At 33.4% G+C, this 18,375-nt stretch overlaps 2 protein-coding genes across 8 annotated transcripts; one reads left to right on the plus strand and one right to left on the minus strand.

Moving 5' to 3' along the window:
• The first annotated feature begins 1,257 nt into the window (after nucleotides 1-1,257).
• LOC8288307 (glyoxylate/succinic semialdehyde reductase 1) lies at nucleotides 1,258-4,988 on the plus strand. Its single transcript, XM_002524525.4, has 8 exons — nucleotides 1,258-1,607; nucleotides 1,729-1,839; nucleotides 1,927-2,028; nucleotides 2,566-2,667; nucleotides 3,384-3,499; nucleotides 3,809-3,887; nucleotides 3,968-4,138; nucleotides 4,658-4,988. The coding sequence occupies exons 1-8, from the start codon at nucleotides 1,503-1,505 to the stop codon at nucleotides 4,739-4,741; spliced, it is 870 nt and encodes a 289-aa protein (XP_002524571.1). The 5' UTR covers nucleotides 1,258-1,502; the 3' UTR covers nucleotides 4,742-4,988.
• Nucleotides 4,989-6,761: 1,773 nt separating this feature from the next.
• Nucleotides 6,762-18,108, minus strand: LOC8288308 (homeobox-DDT domain protein RLT3). Of its 7 annotated transcripts, XR_007216635.1 has the most exons (19): nucleotides 17,951-18,108; nucleotides 17,536-17,656; nucleotides 16,751-17,098; nucleotides 16,315-16,373; nucleotides 15,925-16,155; nucleotides 15,721-15,783; nucleotides 15,424-15,640; nucleotides 15,217-15,317; nucleotides 13,875-13,961; nucleotides 13,620-13,751; nucleotides 12,077-12,217; nucleotides 11,796-11,918; nucleotides 11,225-11,680; nucleotides 10,316-10,735; nucleotides 9,586-10,206; nucleotides 8,496-8,600; nucleotides 8,146-8,368; nucleotides 7,281-7,476; nucleotides 6,762-7,090 (listed from the first exon to the last, which is right to left on the minus strand). XR_007216635.1 is itself a non-coding variant. In XM_048376665.1 (18 exons), exons 2-18 carry the CDS (start codon nucleotides 17,591-17,593, stop codon nucleotides 7,454-7,456), a joined length of 3,396 nt encoding a protein of 1,131 aa, XP_048232622.1. In that variant the 5' UTR covers nucleotides 17,594-17,656; nucleotides 17,951-18,108; the 3' UTR covers nucleotides 6,762-7,453. The 7 variants fall into 7 exon arrangements, 6 of the variants coding, with proteins under 6 accessions (XP_048232622.1, XP_048232621.1, XP_048232620.1 ...); XM_048376665.1 differs by having other exon boundaries at nucleotides 6,762-7,476; nucleotides 15,925-16,143; XM_048376664.1 differs by having other exon boundaries at nucleotides 6,762-7,476; nucleotides 15,925-16,146.
• Between the last annotated feature and the right edge of the window lie 267 nt (nucleotides 18,109-18,375).

Raw genomic sequence — 18,375 nt, forward strand, 5'->3', positions numbered from 1 at the left:
AGAAGTAATAATTAATTTCACTATATGAGAAATATATTACTAAATAATCTAAAAAAAAAAACCTACTTTGAGAGTATTTCTAATACACTTTTATATATGTTAAACTCTTTATTTTAAAGATTTATGTCATAAAATGATATTTTAATGTACTTTTTATTTTTTAAATAGAAAATCAATTTGGCTCTCTGGATATTGAAAGTTAGACTTCACTTTTTATTTTATATTTAATAAATATACTAAATTTTTATACATTTAATTTAATTGATATTTGTAATTTTTATTTTTCTATTTGTAAAAATAAAAAAGTAAAAAAAAATTAAAACTATCAATACTTATGAAAATAGAAGTAAGATATAAAATAAAATATAAAGAATTTATTAAATTTAAATAAAATATTTTATTTTTTATATATAAATATTTATTAAAATACTTTTTATTTAAAAATTATGCATTTTAACAATCTAATGTGATAAAACTATAACGTTAATAATCTTCTCTCCTTTTTCAGTGAGGTTTCAAATATTTTTGGGCCAAATAAAATGGCCCAAAATATTTTGTTAAGGCTTTAAGCCTCACCGACACTGACCGGTGACAAGGAAAAACGTGGGAGATCCCAATTGGGTAAAGACGTAGCCCAATGACGACATAAGGGCAGGCTTCTGATTCACTTCCAGATAGGGGGCTGCTCCTATATATGTGGAAAGACACGCGTATAAAACCTACGTGGCAAGCATCCATCCGTCAATTAATCTGACCCAGTACAAATGATGAAATCATGAAACGGATTCCTCATGTGGATTTTTGTGGTATAGTATTAGTGTCTAACACGGAAAATGAACCCCATAAATTAGTACAATCTTTATATAATAATTTCCTATTTGCATGTGAACGCTATCTGAAACAGTATTTTTTAGGTTTTAGGTTAGTGGCGATGATAATGACATTGATTTTTCAATAATTCATTTGTCTTTATCCTTTATAAAAATATATATTATGATTCTGAATTATCATAAAACTAATTTATTTATTACATTTATTTTTCCTTTCTTTTGGAAAAGATTAATTTGATTTAAACTATTTCGTCAATTTCATATGTTTTCAAAGCTATGAGTTCTCAGGTTTAAATTCAAACTATCACTAATGAACTTAAAAGAAAAACTAAGCTTTTGAATTAAAATATTTATCAATATTAAATAATTTTTCTTTTTTGGTAAAAGTTGTATAAAATGGATATTGATTTATCTGCAAATTTAAGGTTGAGCCTCAAAAGAATAAGAAAAAAGGAAAAAAAAAAAAAAACCTCTAATTGGTTTTTCAATATTATATTCTCTTTACCTTACCTGTCCAGGAAAAGCTTATTGGTAGGAAAAAAAAATCATTTATTAGTTGTTGTTTAATGGCTTAGTCCTAATACAATATAGAGAGTGGTATTATTAGTATTACATACTGTGAAGGAGATACAGAGGAGAGAGGAATTTGAGTTTAGAGAGAGAGCAGCAAAAATGGAGGTAGGATTCTTGGGGTTAGGGATAATGGGGAAGGCCATGGCCACTAATTTGATTAAGAGTGGATTTAAGGTCACTGTTTGGAACAGAACACTTTCTAAGGTCGCCTCCATTTCCATTACTACTACTATTATATCTTGTTCTTGATTGATATATTTTTTTTCTTTTTATTTGTTTGTTTTTTGTTTGAGATTTTCAAATTCGGGTTGTGCTTGGATTGCAGTGTAGTGAACTGGTAAATTTAGGTGCTTCCATTGGAGAAAGTCCTGCAGCTGTGGTCAAGAAATGTAAGACTACCATTGCTATGATCTCTGATCCTGCTGCTGCTCTTTCGGTCAGTGCTATTGATTCTTGGTCTTTGTTTCAGTTCAAGAAGGGGAAAAAAATATTCGAACTTTTTAACTTAGTGGTGATTATTTAGGTGGCTTTTGACAAAGATGGAGTTCTTGAAGAAATTTGCAGTGGAAAAGGTTATATTGACATGTCAACTGTTTCTCCTGAGACTTCCATAAAAATCAGCTCGGTTTGTACTCAATTCCTTTCTTCATGTGCTTTTCTATGATCTGCAGCCATATGTTTCTGCTACACTTATTTAGAGATTTTCAAATGCTCATGTTAGTCTACCTGGAAATGATATGGTATCTTTGTTAGAGCTCAGATGACAGGGTGCGTTCTTTTTTTCTTTTCTTTTCCCCTTTTTTTTTCAATCTGTAGGAATGGCATGGAATATTCTCTCTATTTGCTTCTGTATCTTCTCTTGCTTATACCATTGACATCAGGGTTGAACTGTGCTGTTGTATAGATCTGTTCTACCTTCATGACCTTTTCTCTAGGCTAACGATGCGTGAAGAAAAAGCTTTGGAGACCTTGAGCAAATCCAGTTTTGAATAATTAATCTTTTCTTGAAAAAAGAAAAATCTTACTATTGCTAAAATCTATTGAAGGTTTTCCATGACATATCTAAATTGTTAATGTGACATATGAAAAAGGTAGCTTCTTTTGAGTATAGCAAGAAACCTTAGAGCCAAAATTGTATTATTGATGCTGTTGATTTCTACAGGCAATTACAGCAAAGGGTGGTTCCTTTCTTGAAGCTCCTGTTTCAGGCAGCAAGCAGCCTGCTGAAGCTGGTCAACTAGTAATCCTTGCTGCTGGGGACAAGGTAAATTGACAGATTGGTTTACATTTTAGACCTGTCACATGTAAAGTGTCTGGTAAACTTACGTGCGAGCTGTTATACTTAATTTTGGTAGGATAAAAAATATTGAAGAGAGTAGAATGGTTAACTTCCTCTGCAGATGACAAGGGTATAACATGTTATTGGCCGTCGTATGACAAATGCTTTGGGGATATGGATATAAGCCCATTGTAGAAAGTTGAATATTAGTTTCAAGTCTCAGATGACTCCATCATCATCATCTTCTCCACTTGCTTACCTCTATTACTTTCTTTAGTTAAAATATTTTTTGAATCATTTGATCATTATTCTACCTACTCTGATCAGAAGGCACTTGCTAGAAATTATTTATCACTGCAGACGCTCTTCGAAAATAATATTTCTTGAGTTTTTGTTGGATGACAATATAGGCTCACATCACATGTGATATGCAAGTGATTTTCTTGCTTTTTCTCAATAGAGAGGAAAAGTGAGAAACATACAAGATTCTAAAAGAAATTAATTTCCAGCCGACTCCTTATCTTGGGACTGCTGAGTATGGACTATTAGGCAATATATTTTCTGAGTGTCAGTATGTCACTATACTTGTGATTAATTATAGGCTTCTCCTATATTTTATGTGTTATTGTGCACAAGGTGCATACATACTTTTGTATTCCTCTATTGTTAACTGCTATTTCTCCCCATTTTTGAAATTGTAGGCATTGTATGATGCAGCAATCCCAGCTTTTGATGTGATGGGGAAAAAGTCTTTCTTCTTAGGGGAGGTTGGGAATGGAGCAAAAATGAAACTTGTGGTCAACATGATAATGGGCAGGTAATCAAGTGATAATATTCTGTCTTTAGCTATTGTTAAACACAGAGTTAACCCTACAACAGAGACCTGTTGGATCTGCACTTGTAAATATGGATAAAGCCATTTTATTGTGCTTGATTTTATGAGCATAAGTGGGCTAAACAAGTCACTCTTAGATGAGGATGTCTTTGTGATAAAGTGCCTGTAACGTTAAAACTTTTGTATGATGGAATGGTCTGGTTTTTGTGAGCTGACATAGCAAAATTACTCCTGTTTTCCAGGATCTGGAGTGGAAAGTGTTAATATATTGTAGTATCTTGTTCTTTGCAGTATGATGAATGCATTTTCTGAGGGACTGGTGCTGGCAGAAAAGAGTGGACTGGACCCTTATGATCTCCTTGGTGTTGTGGTGAGATGGCAAAACGGGAAGTTTTGTATTAACCTAAGTTGGATTTGGGGTTAAACTGTTGATGACCTATTTTCTTGCAGGATCTTGGCGGAATTGCCAATCCAATGTTCAGGGGGAAAGGACCAGCCATGCTTAAGGGAAACCACTCCACTTCGTTTCCTCTGAAACATCAGCAGAAGGACATGAGGTTGGCTCTCGCACTTGGGGATGAAAATGCTGTATCAATGCCAGTAGCAGCTGCAGCAAACGAGGTTACACCATTCTTTTCAATCTAGTTACCTGTTTTCAGACAAAATAAGAAAAATGTTTGAGTATTATATTAATATTTGAGTTAGCATGATGCAATGAACTTAAAAAGAAAAGTCATATGATTTGCTATAAAATGTTTTTAATTGAATACGCTTGATTAACTGAACATATAAATGCAAAAAATGAGAACTGAAATATCATGGAAATGTTCCTCAGTCTTCAACTGTTAGTTCATGAGCTCTATCCTATGGTGAAGGATGGCTTTGGTTGAATTTGTTGTAATTTGCAACTTTCCAACAGTCCTATCTAAATTTCCTGAAATCATTCAAGTCTCCTACAGAATTCCTGATAAGGGTTTAAAACTTTTCTTCTTGAATCCTACATTTAAGTTCAGTAACCCTGGATTCATTCATCTGCTAAATGTTCCTTGTAGTCAGCTTCCATGAATTCATGTTGATGCTAGCGATCAAACGCTAGATTCATCATTGTACTGAAATTTATCAATTTAAATGTGCTTGCAGGCTTTCAAGAAGGCAAGGAGCATGGGGTTAGGGGACCTTGACTTTTCAGCTGTTTATGAGATTGTGAAGATGCGCAAGGACTAATCTTGGTTACTGTAGGTAGAGTTGCAGAACACAATGTTTCTTAAAACTTCACTGGTGTGGTTCTTGCACAACTAAAGAACAGTGTGATGAGGTTGTGAATAATATTTTATCAGCATTGGCTGTCCCCTGTGATGTAGAACTATTCTGCATATTTTAGTTCCTTTAGAACTGCAACTCTTTGGAAGTGAAATTATAAGGTCTGATGATCCAAATAATCAAAAACCTTTTTCGACTTTTTCCAACTTTAGCCAAATTCTTCAATTTTTACAATTCTATCTTAATACGATAATTTCATGAGTTAATTACTATTACCCTTGAGGTTTGAACAAATTAACAATCTAACCCTGATTTTTCAAAAGTGAACTAGTAATTCCTTAACGTTTGGTTCCGTGATTGTTAATCTCCAATCATTTTTTTATAAGTCAAAGAGTTAAAGTACTAAAATGATAAAATAAAAGTTCAATCTGATCCTTCTGATTATTAAAAATTTAATTTAACCCAATAAAAAGTTCAAATTAAGTATTAAACTCCTATAAAATAATTAAACTAGTATTTACAAAATTGCTATGATTTCCTAGCATGATTTTTTAATGAGAAGAATCATAAATAGCTCCTTTCTTATTTACTGATTCTTTTTTCAAAAAATTATGTGGCTCATTCTTTTATTTACTAATTTCAAACAAATCATGATAGCTCTTTTTCTTAATCTGTAAAAGATAGGAGTAAGTGCATTAAATATGAAGGTTTATTTGTATGTTTTAGCGAAAGTTTAATTAAGAATGAATCTGAATACATAATCAAAATCAATATAAAAAATTATTATATTTGTCCACCCCAGTTAAATAATAATTAATTATAATGGAAATTATTCATACAACTTAATTCAAAGATAAGAACTAATTCAAAGTTAATTAATACATATAATGTAAATAACTTATGCAACTTAATTAATGAATTCAATATGAAATTAATTCTTTTCAACATACGATAGTGGGTTCCTCAAACTGAATTTTAGTTAGCAATTTTAGTGACTAAAATAGGATGATTATAGTGATGGTAGCAAGTATTGGAAGTAGCTACACTGAAACTTGAGATACTTTAGATTATATAAAATAAAAGACAGCAAAAGAATAATAGTTTTTTTTTTTGTTCAAATATGAATAAGTTATAGATTATTATTCTTCATTATAATTCAAAACATAAGTTTAAGAAAAAAAATTAAATATCTATTTATCTAGATATAAAACTGAGATGAACATTCTTTATTTTTCTTTAAATACTAACTAAGAACAGATTTTATTTTAAAAAATAATGAGGTTTCACATTATCAAGTTTTGTGAGTAAATAAAAAAAAATATAGTTATTATTTTGTCCAAAAATGAGATTAAATTGATCTAAAAACCGAATTAATTTTATTTAAATTTGATAAAAATAATATTTTGAACAAGATTAAAACTCGATAAATCTAAAGACTAGATTGAACTTTTTATTAGATAAAATTAAATTTATAATAAATATAAAAATCAACTTGAACTTGTATTTTATCAATTAAGTTGACTTACATAGAGAAAAAAAGAGACAAAAGGGATAATAGTTAAGGAAACCAAATCTCAAAGGGATATTATAATAGATTACCTTCCAAAAAGAATAGGGCCGGACTCGTTAATTTGTACAAACCTCAAAAAGGTAGTATCAATTAATCCTAATTTCATTGCCAATTCTATCCTAAATATATGGAGTAATTGGGATGTCTTTATCCCACGTGGCAGCCACACTGGAAATTTTAGACCTTTTTGTGGAAAAAAAGTTACAAAGCACAGGAGGCAACCAACCAGCAAGTAGAGATGTAGTTTCATGTCCTTGAGGGACCTACTTTTCCAGGATCATTTAGCATGGCACAACAAAATCCATCAAAAGCTCAGGTGGATACCATGACTGTGGCAGGCACCTGCCTATCGTCAACTTCTGGGAGTGAGCAGAACAGAGATATGACGGCAGAGTAAAGATGCCTCACAACATATAATACATGGAATACAATAATTTATTAGCTTGCACTGAATGATCACTGTCCAATTGATAATGGTGCATAAGGACCATGATTCAAAAAATGCCCTTTTATGAATTGAAGTTTAACAGTGAATTTCTTTGCCCTGCTCTTTATATACATTATAATCAACTGGATTAAGAACAAAAAAAAGGGACGAGAAAACCTAGTTGAGGAAAAAGTAACCTCAATTCATTTCAGCATCTGTATTGTTTGACAGTGTACATCATCTTATTCTCCCTCATCAGAAGGTGGACAAAATCTGATTCCTCCATTACCAGGGGTAGCAAGAACATATCCTTTTTCTACATGAAAACAGGGGTATGGAGGTTATTTTGCTGCTAAGTGGTCATAGTAAAAATATGTACTAAAACTAAATCTCTTCCTGAAAATTGACGTCTATTAAATGCTGTACAAACATATAATCACTCCATTGCCTTAGTACAGCAACAGTAAAAAAAATTGGAAATAAACAAAGCTCTGCTCTATACAAACTTTTCTGCTGTATTGCCTTCTTCCTCTTCTCCGTTCAACCCTGAAAATCATCCTCAAAACAAAAAGGTGGTGAAGGTTGCAACGTGGACAAATACAACAGAGAAGCACCCATTTATACTCTCCATATGCAAATATCAAGAGCAACGTGCATGAGCTCCAACCATTCTTTGGATCTACTGTGCAGACAGATGCTCACCTGAAATGCAGTACATCATCCTAAAGTCGGCGAAACTCAACAAATGGAATTACAAATTAGAAGCCAAAAAATATCATACCTAATATTTCAATCAGGATAACATGCTTGCATTTCTCAACCCCATTAAACAACGAAATAAGTAAATCATATTCCAATTACTATTTTCCTGCATGGAGAAACTAAATATCTGATAGTCATTTAACACTAGCGCCTTCTGCTTTTCATTATGCAGTAGCAATCAAGTCATTTGATCTAATGTTCTACCATTTAGGCAAATGTTTTCCTAGTAGAAACTACACAGTAAACAAATTACTTTTCTTTGATAATAGTTACAGAACCGAGACAAGATCTCAAGCTCTTGGTTTATGCCACACAAACTACTCAAGATAACATTTAATCAAAATTTCTGTTGTTCTATATCATATGCAATGAGATCAACTTGTGATGCCGTTTACCATCACAATAGTATAGTATCTACTTAGTAGTAGTCCCAGATAAACTACATAAAATCAAATTAATAATCAAGTACATATTTTAGTTAAAAACCAGACAAAATATAGACATGTTACCCACCAATTAAGATTAAAAAAAAAAAATAATTCCACTATCTCAGCTTAAACACATTGCTGCGTAAAATAGAGTAAGATGCTATTGATAACAGAAGGATACCTGTACATTTAGTTCTGGTACCCTGGTTGTTCTCACATTGAACCCTTTCCAGATATGGACAAATTAAGTCATCTAACTTCACCAACCACAGAGCCAATGCAGATGATGTCTGAGGCATTGTTGGAAAGCATGCAATAATTTCTTCCAGATAGTTATTGGAATCTTGGGCACTGTTTTGGCATAACCAGTTCTCATTAATTGCAGCAACAAAATCAGCAACAACCTGCAAGTGTAAATAAAGATTTCTGTTAGCATTGGCAGCAATAAGAAAATAAATAGGGCTAGACCTAGAAAACATCATGTCATTTTGCTACTTTGACAAAATGTTTCTAGGTAATATGAAAACATACCTGCAAAAGCTCTGCCACAGATGAGGTGCGCCTGAGCCGCTTGACCCACAACCTATGAGCAGACTTTGTCCAAGCACCCCGTAACGCATCTTCCGGCATAGCTGACTGCATGCGATGTCAGATTACAGATTGGCGAATGAAAGACAACAATACCACATTGGTATGTAATAAATTAGTATGCATAATTTTCTCCACATTTATCACCCGAGGCATGCAAAATAATTTCATTGACAAGAGAAGATCATAACAGAAAAACAAAAGTTCTGGTAGAACCACAAGTGTTCACCGACGATTCAGGTTGCCTGCATAACTCCTATTAGCTTTTTCCTTAGCCAAAAAAGTATCACCTCATTTTCAGTAGTATCAATATCTTACTAGTTTGGCATGCATCCTCGGTGTCTTAGCCTTGAAAGTATCTTGGCATTCAAGGCTTTAAACATGAAGGGAAGGGAAAAAGAAAACACATTGAAATACTCAAGACAGACACAGGTGAACCACTCGCTGTATTGATTTGCTTTTTCATGTATATTAATTCTCTTCCATTCTCTGAAGCAACACTCGTAATACAAATATCGTTTCCACCCATGAGAATAAAGCTGGTTAGTCTCAAAACTTTTCAGTGTTTTTTCTCCTCAAAATAAGTCGATTGATAAGAACTATAATTACACAGCTTTCATCGACTTTCCAAGGCAACTCAATTATTCACATTCCTATGACAATACAAGACAACTTCAATAATTCAAGCTTCTCCATGATCAATTCAGTTTAGAAATGCTTAATCTTCAAATGTTTAACCAATGTAGATCTCATTCACGAAGAAAGTAATCTGGGTTCTAGAGGATTCACATCCAGGAACCATTTTGATTGTTAAAGAAGACTTTGATGAAATTAGTAAAACTTAAGGTTTAATTTTGATTGCAGGTTCGGGAGTATCAAAAGGAGAATATCACAAGTAAATCTTTCTCATAATCAGAAACTGAGACAGTAATCTAATCTTCACAATCAACTTGTATACAACAAAGATGCTCATGCATATAATGATAGCAACAAATGCACATAAAACAGTGATAAAAAGACAGTAACAACACACCTCAATTGCATGAACAGCAGCTTTCAGTGCTTGCAACTGTGATGACAGAACTTTATGTTTTCGGAGCATTTCATGGTCTCCTTTATGTCTACATGTCGCTGAATGAATAGCATATCTTTCTTCAAGATCAAAATCAAGTTCAAATGTTGTATGGCAAAACCTACAGTGCTTCTCATCTCTCCAGTACAAATCATGACAAGTCTCACATCGGGCAAGCGATTCAAAATAAGATCTTTTACTACGTTTCACAGAATTAAGATCACAGTAAAAGTAATTCCATATCCATGCATCAAACTCTTGAAGGCGGCACCACTTCTGGTTTTCATCTTCCTCTTTCTTCCCTGCAGCAAGAATTATTGCACCACACAGAGGGGAAGAATCATTTGTGACCTCATTCAGGCTTAGGTTGTTGTCTACATCAGAAACTGGAGAAGTGCTGTCTTCTCTAACTATTTCCAGTTCAGAATGGTCTGGCAGTGTCAAATGCCTATTTTCAGAATCATTTGCAATGCTACTTGACATCTCCAGGCAGAGAAACCCTTCCCGCTTTTCCAAAGACTCAATAAGAAGAGCCTCCCGTGTTCCTCTGTCATCCAAAACTGATAACAAGGCACGCAAAGCCTGCACAAGCACATCAAGGTTAATATAAATGCTAACCATTTTCTGAATCAGAAGACAAATTCAAGGGTTGATATTCAATACGCATCATAACATAACTTGAGAAGGATACCTCTGCAGTATCAATCACCTCCCAGTGGCCATCCTCAGAAGATTCAAAATAAACCCTTTTATGTCCAGGGTCATGTGAATTACAAGGGCCCAAGAAAAGCCAATACCTATTGTACCTACGATCAGAACCCAAAAAGATGGATTGCATTGGATGCAAATTGACCCCAAGTTCTGTCTCTTGTGTGTCATTCCCTTTGCTGGAGGATTTTTCCCTTTCATTAAACTTTAGGATTGACACTGAAGAATCAATTGGGCGAGATGTCGAAGATGTGTGTAGTTCTGTTGCATTATTGATTTGTCCAACATGGATCCACGATGGCCTGGGCAAATTATGTTGCTTTGATGATGATCTTTTAATTTTTGCTCCAGAACCATAATGAAGCGTGTTAGGAACAGACTCCGTAGTGGGTCTTGTTGAATCCTGAAAAGAGGGCGAAAACCAAAGTCAAATGTCAATAAATCTATGAAAAAATTAGACTTGTCTCCAAGTTAAAATGTGACAAGTGTGATTGATCATCTCCTCCAAACACATGAGAAAATCATAGTTATACAATTAATAAGGATATGGAATCAGTTAAACAAAGGTAAAGACAGTGAAACGCCATGTTAGAAGAAAACAAATTGATTTAGTTCAATGAAGATTGATGATTGAAATCCTTACATACAATACCAGTTTGTCCACCAATATTCAGGAAAAAAAAAAAAAAAAAAAAACAAAAAAAAAGGAAGAGAATCTAATATCCATCATAAGTCACAACACAGCTTGTACAGTAGCAACTCTTAAAAAAAAAATCCAATATTCACTTGAAGAAAAAAGTAACTGTAGGAAGCTAGAATTTAAGAAATTATTAAACCTGAATATCAAAATGCTAGGCCTCAAAATCTTCTGGGCTAAGGTTAGTTGTATTACCTCCATTCTAATACTGGATCCAGCGCTGAGTAGATCAATCAAAGCCACTAAAGCATTCAACTTTTCTTCAATGCATAAATCTGCATACTCACCTTCCACGAGTCCTAACAACCATACTTCTCCTGGATGGCTCTCATCAATTTCATTGTAAACTGTCAGCATGTGGCTTTTATTTTTATGAGAGTTACTCCGCTTAGATTTTCTTGAGTTGGGATTCTCTAATTCACACTCAGAGTCACTGCTGCTGCACGTTCCACTATCATTGAAGTCATCATGAACACTTCCAGAGTCCTCAGTATCAGATTGAAAATCATCAGCTTCCTTTGAAAGAGTACTAATACGCAGACGATAAGCAGATGGTGAGATCTTTTCAAATAAAGTAATGTCACTTGAAAGAGTAGAACTTATTAGAAGTTCCAGTTCCTCAGTCGTATTCGTAAGATTTAATTCAGCAATCTTCAAAACAAAAACCAAAACTCGTCATTATAGATAAGCAGAAACATAATATGCATTCAGCATCAAAGACAAAAAAAATAGCAAATCAGGATCTCTTCAAATTCCAGCAACTTACCTGCAAAGACTTTGCAAGCTCAGGAATTTTCAGTCCATTATTTCCTCTCTCTGATAAAAGTGTAAACAGTTCACCTTTCAAAGTTCCAACACGTAGGCCATACTTCATCATGAGATTCATCTCCTGAGGGAAAAGGAATTTAGATCTTTTTTAAGCTTTCATTTTTCTTAAGAATATTGGTATATACAAAGACTAAATAGCAATAAAGGAAAGATCATATTACATATAAACAAATAAAAGATGCATATAAATATAAATACTGAAACCTAATCAAATGTTACCTTGCTAAGAGACTCCTTACGAAATGCACCTTGCCTTGAACCAAAACCAGCTGCAACTAAGATTTGATGCAGTATTTCTATCCATGTAAGAGGGTTAAGAGACTTTTTCCAAAACTCCATGAGAAATTCTTGATCTTCAACCTGCCAAAGTAAGGATATAATTATATAAACATGTAATGGTTTCTTATTATAGTGACAATAAATATGGCAATTGCCTTTTGCAACTCCCACCAACCTCACCCAGGACCAGAAAAATAATTTAAATAGTTGTTTGGCAGGAACAAAAGCAATAGGAAATCAAATGCCTTGTGTACCAAGTATATGAACCTTCTTAATTTTTCTTCTTCACCATATTCATGATGTGATCACATATTACAAAGGAAGGGTCTGCAAAGGACCACAAGAAGGGATTTTTGGAATTTTAGTCAAAAGCAAGTTTTTTAACTGTATTGAACATCATAAAAATCCACTATTCAACACATAGGAAGACGTAAAATAGACACATCAACTTGTCTATTTCAACTTTATCATGTGTACATGTTCAAAGATTCCTAACTTGTAAGATGTGAGATTCAGATCCCCATATTTCCGAAGAAGCCCTAGACATTCGGGATATGTCAATTCTAAAATTCCCATGCTTATTTAACAATTCCCTTCAGAGTACCTTATATATCTACTAGTACTACCCTCAAAATCCCTAAACCTTCAAATGCATCCCTATTGTACAATGGAGCACAATCTCAAACACAGAATAAATCCTCATCCATATGCATATTGATGGTTTTGAATGTCAACTGATACTTGTTAACATTAGAATGACTTGTAGAACTAACAAAATCTTGCAAAATTTTCCTTCAATTATCATTAACTGGTCCCACAGTCAGCTCTGTGCAAAAAGCCCAAATTCAAAAATCTTGGCTGATTTTTATGCATACTTGCACTTGCAGGTCAATAGATAGAAACAAATATATAACTTGCTGCAGCCAGAAAGTAATTTTGCAAAACTACCAAAAAAAAGTCACATTTTTCACTGACAGCATACAGAATAGGAACCATATCAAAATCTTTTGCAGCTAGTTGTATCAGTTTTACACTCGGAAAGTACCATCCTAAACCACAAGAGACATTATCGCTCAGGACGACAATTTGTCATAATTGAATTTTCCAAAAGAAACGAGCTCAAAAAGAAATGGAAGAAACATTTATCATTCTAGTCCAATGAGTAACCTCAATGCATATACCAAAGAATAGCAATTGAGGAAACACATATCACTTGGAGAAGTAATGTTTTAAGGAAAAAAAGATACCAAGTTTGCTTTAATTAAACAATGACCGCTTAAATTTAACAAGTCAGTCTTTTATTCAAAGAAACCAACAAAGAGGAGAACATAGAGCACATAATGTGGCTAAACATAGACTTATTTGCATGTTTCAGACTCCAGGAAAAATTGCTGCAACTAGGAATGGATAATGTTCACAAACTGTATAATTAATAAAAAGAAAATAAAGTTTATAACCAACAGTAGCAGAGTCATATACTCACCGAATGAAGAAGTGCAAGAAATTTGCAAGATACACTTGAATGAGGCAGATATCGACTACTAATCTCTGTTTCGACATCAGATAGGAGAAGCTTCAGTAGGGCGACATGAATTTTCCCAAGTAACAAAGAATCCTGAAAAGAATATAGAGAAAGATGAATCCAACAAAGAGAAATACAAGTGCGCTGCCACCAAAACTGGTATTAAAAACTAAGTTAAAGTAAAAGGTAAACAAAAGACATGATCTGAGAATTGACCTTGTCATGGAATGCTTGAGCAAAATCATCAAGAGTGAAGGGGCAAATATCAATAGCAACAGAGTAAGTGCAAAGAAAATGGAAAACCTGCAACACAAAATGTCAAACTAACTTCAGTGAGAATCTAAAAACTTCAAGAGTATGAGATGGGGGAAAACTGAGAGAAAAATAAACATCAAGGAAACTGAAAAATTACCAAATTCTTGTGATAAATCATGCATCACTTCGCATGTTTTTAGAATCATGAAGAACAAGGTTCTATTCTGCTCTTACAAATAATTTTTAAACCAATAGTAACAACTGAGAAAATGCCATCATTGGTCTTGACATGTGTGAAGATTGTTATAGCCAAATTAACATTATTGAATCTGCTGTTAAGCAGGCTTTATTTTCCAGTCAGCAAAGAGGTGCACTACAATAAGGATAATGCGCCAGAGACATGAGCAAAGAGAGACTGACTTCAAAATGGTTAATGTAGAATTGTTGAAGAGAGCATTTAGGTAAATCATGTAAGGGGATGTGTCAAGTGCAATGGTAAACTTTTTGGGCTTGCAACTGAAGGGTGCAAATTTAAGGGCTGAGAGAATCCACTTCTCTCTTTGGGGTCATAAACCAGGTGAGGACCGTTATATTGAAGTTTCTCTCCCCCTCACTCATGCATCCTAAGAGACGCGAGCAAGAGACTTATTAATAAAGTATAGGGGAACCTATCTAATAAAAGACAAAGCCTAAGATTTAGATCATGAAGCAAATCCAGAAAAGTGCCAGAACCAATATAAAAAAGAAAATGACAATACAAACATTAACAGAAGAAATTTTAGCTAAGAGGAGATATCACACTCTCTTGGATTCCATTTTAAAGTATAAATAATAGAGCAGTAAAAATCATACTTCATCAATCACTTCTCTTTATGCATTCTAAAAACAGAGAGAGAGTGGCCTAAACATAAAGGTAATAAAGCGTTTATGTATAAACGAAATAAAATTTAGAGTTCAGAGGAGCAAGTCATTGTAAAGAAAACTCAAGTTCAAGCACCATATCTTCACAAATTAAATTTTATTTAAAAAATAAAAATTTATTGGCGAAATCATTAAAACATACTAAACAACAAGCAGTCAGGAATTATTTTTTTAAAAAAAAAAGAAAAGAAAAGAAAAAAGAGCTATATGAAATATGATTCTCCAAGCATAAATAGTTAGAATGAATCAATAGAGAAATGCTGCAAGTTGCTTACTTCAAAAAATGCAATTTAACAAATAAGAAACTGAATTCTCAGCCAAAAAAAAAAAGTCTATGCATAATGCATTATTATTCACTGAGAAGTTAGTTATCCTCTATTACCTTAAATAGTTTCTTAACAGTGTCTGCTGAGGAATCCCAAGGCTGCTTGGCAAATGGTTGCTTCATCTTAACACAATTTGGAGGAAATTTAGGCAGCAAATCTAAAAATCACGAATTTATGATAAACAGAACTTCAGTAAATCTTAAATACAATTAAATGCCGCAAAAGTTCTTGAAGCATTTTAGAACACATAAGTTCAAGCTAACCTTTGCAAAGTGAACAGCCATACAACTTGTTGATTGCACAATTATCAGAACATGAAAGTGGATTTGGTCCTGCCTGTAACTCTCTCAGCTCCAGCTCTTCATCATCAGCTAGCATTGCAAATTGATTGATGCGCTCCTGAGATATCACTCCTTCCAAAGCCAGTTCACATCTTTCCTTGAGGGGAAGCTTCTGGAACTCATCTCTTTGAGATTCCACCTGCAAATAACATAACAGTTGAAACTGCTGCACCAGAAAACAAATCAACTACACTAATGCAGCAATAAGTTCATTATTACCACTCTTTGTTTGACAGAAGGTTTCCTCTTATGATGAGTTTTATTTTCCAATCTTTTCTGTTTCTGAAAGACAACACCCAAGTCAAGAGTGTTTCATAACACCACAAAAGTAAGAATTTATCAGACCCATAGATATATACCCAAGAAAATCAGCTATTCTATCTGTCGCAAGGGAAAAAGATTTAGGGAATAAATTACACTAACCATTATAGAAACCAGTTGCTGTTTTTTTTTCCGACACAGTGACTTTCGTGGTGTAGGAGTAGGTACTTGAGGTACTATTTCTTTCTGAGAGAATGGGATTCGCGGAGGAAAATGTCCAGCCGTTGGATTTGTCGCCCTCCATACTGTCATCAAACCTTTCCCTATACCATGTTTCATTGCTGGATCACTGTTATTGTAATCCTGACAAGTTGAAGTGTCCTGCTTGGATACCTCAAAACAAAGTGTGAAATACACGTGAAAACCTCATAACCAACATCCCAAGATGGAAAAGAAGTAATAATAACAATAATATAATAATAATAATAATAAAATAAAAAAAGTTCATCACAAATTGACCATGTTATGCCTATTACAAATTTCTTTCAGTACCTTTCTTTTTCTGTTTGCTCTTTGGTTCTCTTGGCTAGCAAGATTAGAATTTCTGGAATCTAAATATATAAAAAAGTATTAGTGCCACGAAAATTTAGAGGAAAACGAATGTAACAAGAAGAAAAAAGTTCAAAGAATAAAAAAAGTCATAAAGTTTATCAAAATCCTTCAAGAGCAACAAGAAAGAGAAAGTGTGAAACAATATTGGTCACTGCATTTCTTACTTGCAAAATTAGCACAAAGAATCAATAGAAAAAATTAAGGTTTTTGTGCATATTTCCTTTTGTTGTGAACAGAAGACAATTGTAATTATCTAACAGAACAAAAAAATCCTACCGATGGATATAATTTTAAATGAGCAGCAACTAATCATTTGCAACCATAAAATATAATAACGAAACAAAATTGAACATCATCATGAACTCCACTTCCGTACCTATAGAATTGAGAAATGCCTTAGAAGGAAGTGAATCAAACTCGACACCAAGGGGCGGACCATCTTTACGGAAAATCTTACATAGAACATAATCTGGCGTCAACAAATCCTGAGAAGGAATCAATTTCTTCTTCTTCCTCTTAGTCTTACTAATCATTCTAGTAGCAGCCGCAACTCCCAGACAGTTTCTTCCTTTAATAACAGAGTGTTCCTTGTTCAAACTGGGTGGTATATCTTTACTTTTATCCCTCCTCCTCCTTTCTATAAACCATCCCTGAACCTGCTTGAATGTTAAGTCCAAGACCCCAGCAAGTTCTTCCATAACCATTTGCGAAGGATACTTCTGCTCTGCTTCATACAAACACCACTACCTTAGAAAATGAATTACATAACTACAATATATTACTTAGGCACCCATCCAACAAGAGATAAAATTTCAGTAACTCAATATTAATTCAATTTTTTTTTTTACCCTCATCAATTAGAAGCCAAATACCAAAAATAAAAATAAAATAATAGGCAAAATGAACGCAACAAAACTAGCTTTCTACAAACTATAAGCTCATAGTTGCTAGAATTCAATTTTTTAAAAGTGTCATGAATTTGCAAGAATTCGACTCAATTCAACAGGCTCATATTTTATCCCAAGAAAAGGCCAGATATCGCTTTTGGAAAAATTAACTACAGATTTAAATATTAGAAACTATAAATTGGAATTCACCAAAAACGTTAAGAAAAAAATAAACAAAAAGAAGAGAGAAACATAACAAAAATAAAGAAAGTACCAGCATAGAATTTCTCAAGGGCTTGAAGCTGAAGTGGCGATTTTCTCTTCATTTCCATTTCTCAATCAATCAGTCAACTTAACAGCCGTATTTGAGTTATTTAAACTGGAATCTCCATAACCTAAACCACGCCAAGTAAACCATCCTTCACATTCCAAAACCAAAAATTTGAATACTAAAAACAAAAAAAATCAAATACACTCCAAAAACGAAGAATCAATGAACAAAATTTAGATTATAAAGAAAATGAAGCAAGAACTATTCTTATAATACACTAAGCCGCCACTCTGTACTTCAACAATCATCACATAATGATTAGTAGCAAAGAGTGAAGCAATTATAGTTGACAAAGAGAGGTTAGTGAATTTTATGTGTGGAGTGTGTGAGTGTGAGAAAGAGTAAAAGGAGCACTTACTTTAGAGATGATTATGGAAATGAGAGAAGATGGTAAAAAAAACACAGAGAGAAAGAGAGACTGATAGAGGTTTCAGCTGGAAGAAGAAGAAGAAGGAGTTAGTTCTCAGTAGAGAGATTTTACCAAAATGTTTTTGTAGGGTTTTGGGTTTTATCATCTTTTTCTATTTCTCCCATTTTCTTTTATTTTTTTTAATTAATTGTTTTACTTATTCAAAAAAATCGAAAGAAAAGGAAATTTACAATCAAGTTCCCGAGGTTTCGCGCTTTTGACAATTTAATTTGAAATAATACTTTTTAACTTAAATTAGACATAAATTAGTGCATAATAATAGATAATTATTTTCTGTCAAAAACAAATCTTGGTCATTTTATTTAGTTTTAGTCTAACATCTCAATTTCCAGCTTGCAAAAATAGGTTTGACT

The sequence above is a fragment of the Ricinus communis genome, chromosome 7, assembly GCF_019578655.1.
Source record: "Ricinus communis isolate WT05 ecotype wild-type chromosome 7, ASM1957865v1, whole genome shotgun sequence".
NCBI classification, from domain to species: Eukaryota; Viridiplantae; Streptophyta; class Magnoliopsida; order Malpighiales; family Euphorbiaceae; genus Ricinus; species Ricinus communis.

What these genes read in the sequence shown, in the direction of transcription:
- LOC8288307 (XM_002524525.4), top strand. Translation starts at nt 1,503, where the DNA reads ATGGAGGTAGGATTCTTGGGGTTAGGGATAATGGGGAAGGCCATGGCC. An exon ending in ATCCTGCTGCTGCTCTTTCG is followed by an intron (nt 1,840 to 1,926) that starts GTCAGTGCTATT and finishes GTGATTATTTAG; the next exon opens with GTGGCTTTTGACAAAGATGG. An exon ending in GTCAACATGATAATGGGCAG is followed by an intron (nt 3,500 to 3,808) that starts GTAATCAAGTGA and finishes TGTTCTTTGCAG; the next exon opens with TATGATGAATGCATTTTCTG.
- LOC8288308 (XM_015722614.3), bottom strand. Translation starts at nt 17,593, where the DNA reads ATGGAAATGAAGAGAAAATCGCCACTTCAGCTTCAAGCCCTTGAGAAA. An exon ending in CCTTGAGAAATTCTATGCTG is followed by an intron (nt 17,099 to 17,535) that starts GTACTTTCTTTA and finishes TGTATGAAGCAG; the next exon opens with AGCAGAAGTATCCTTCGCAA. An exon ending in GTAAGGAGTCTCTTAGCAAG is followed by an intron (nt 11,919 to 12,076) that starts GTAACATTTGAT and finishes CTTTTCCCTCAG; the next exon opens with GAGATGAATCTCATGATGAA.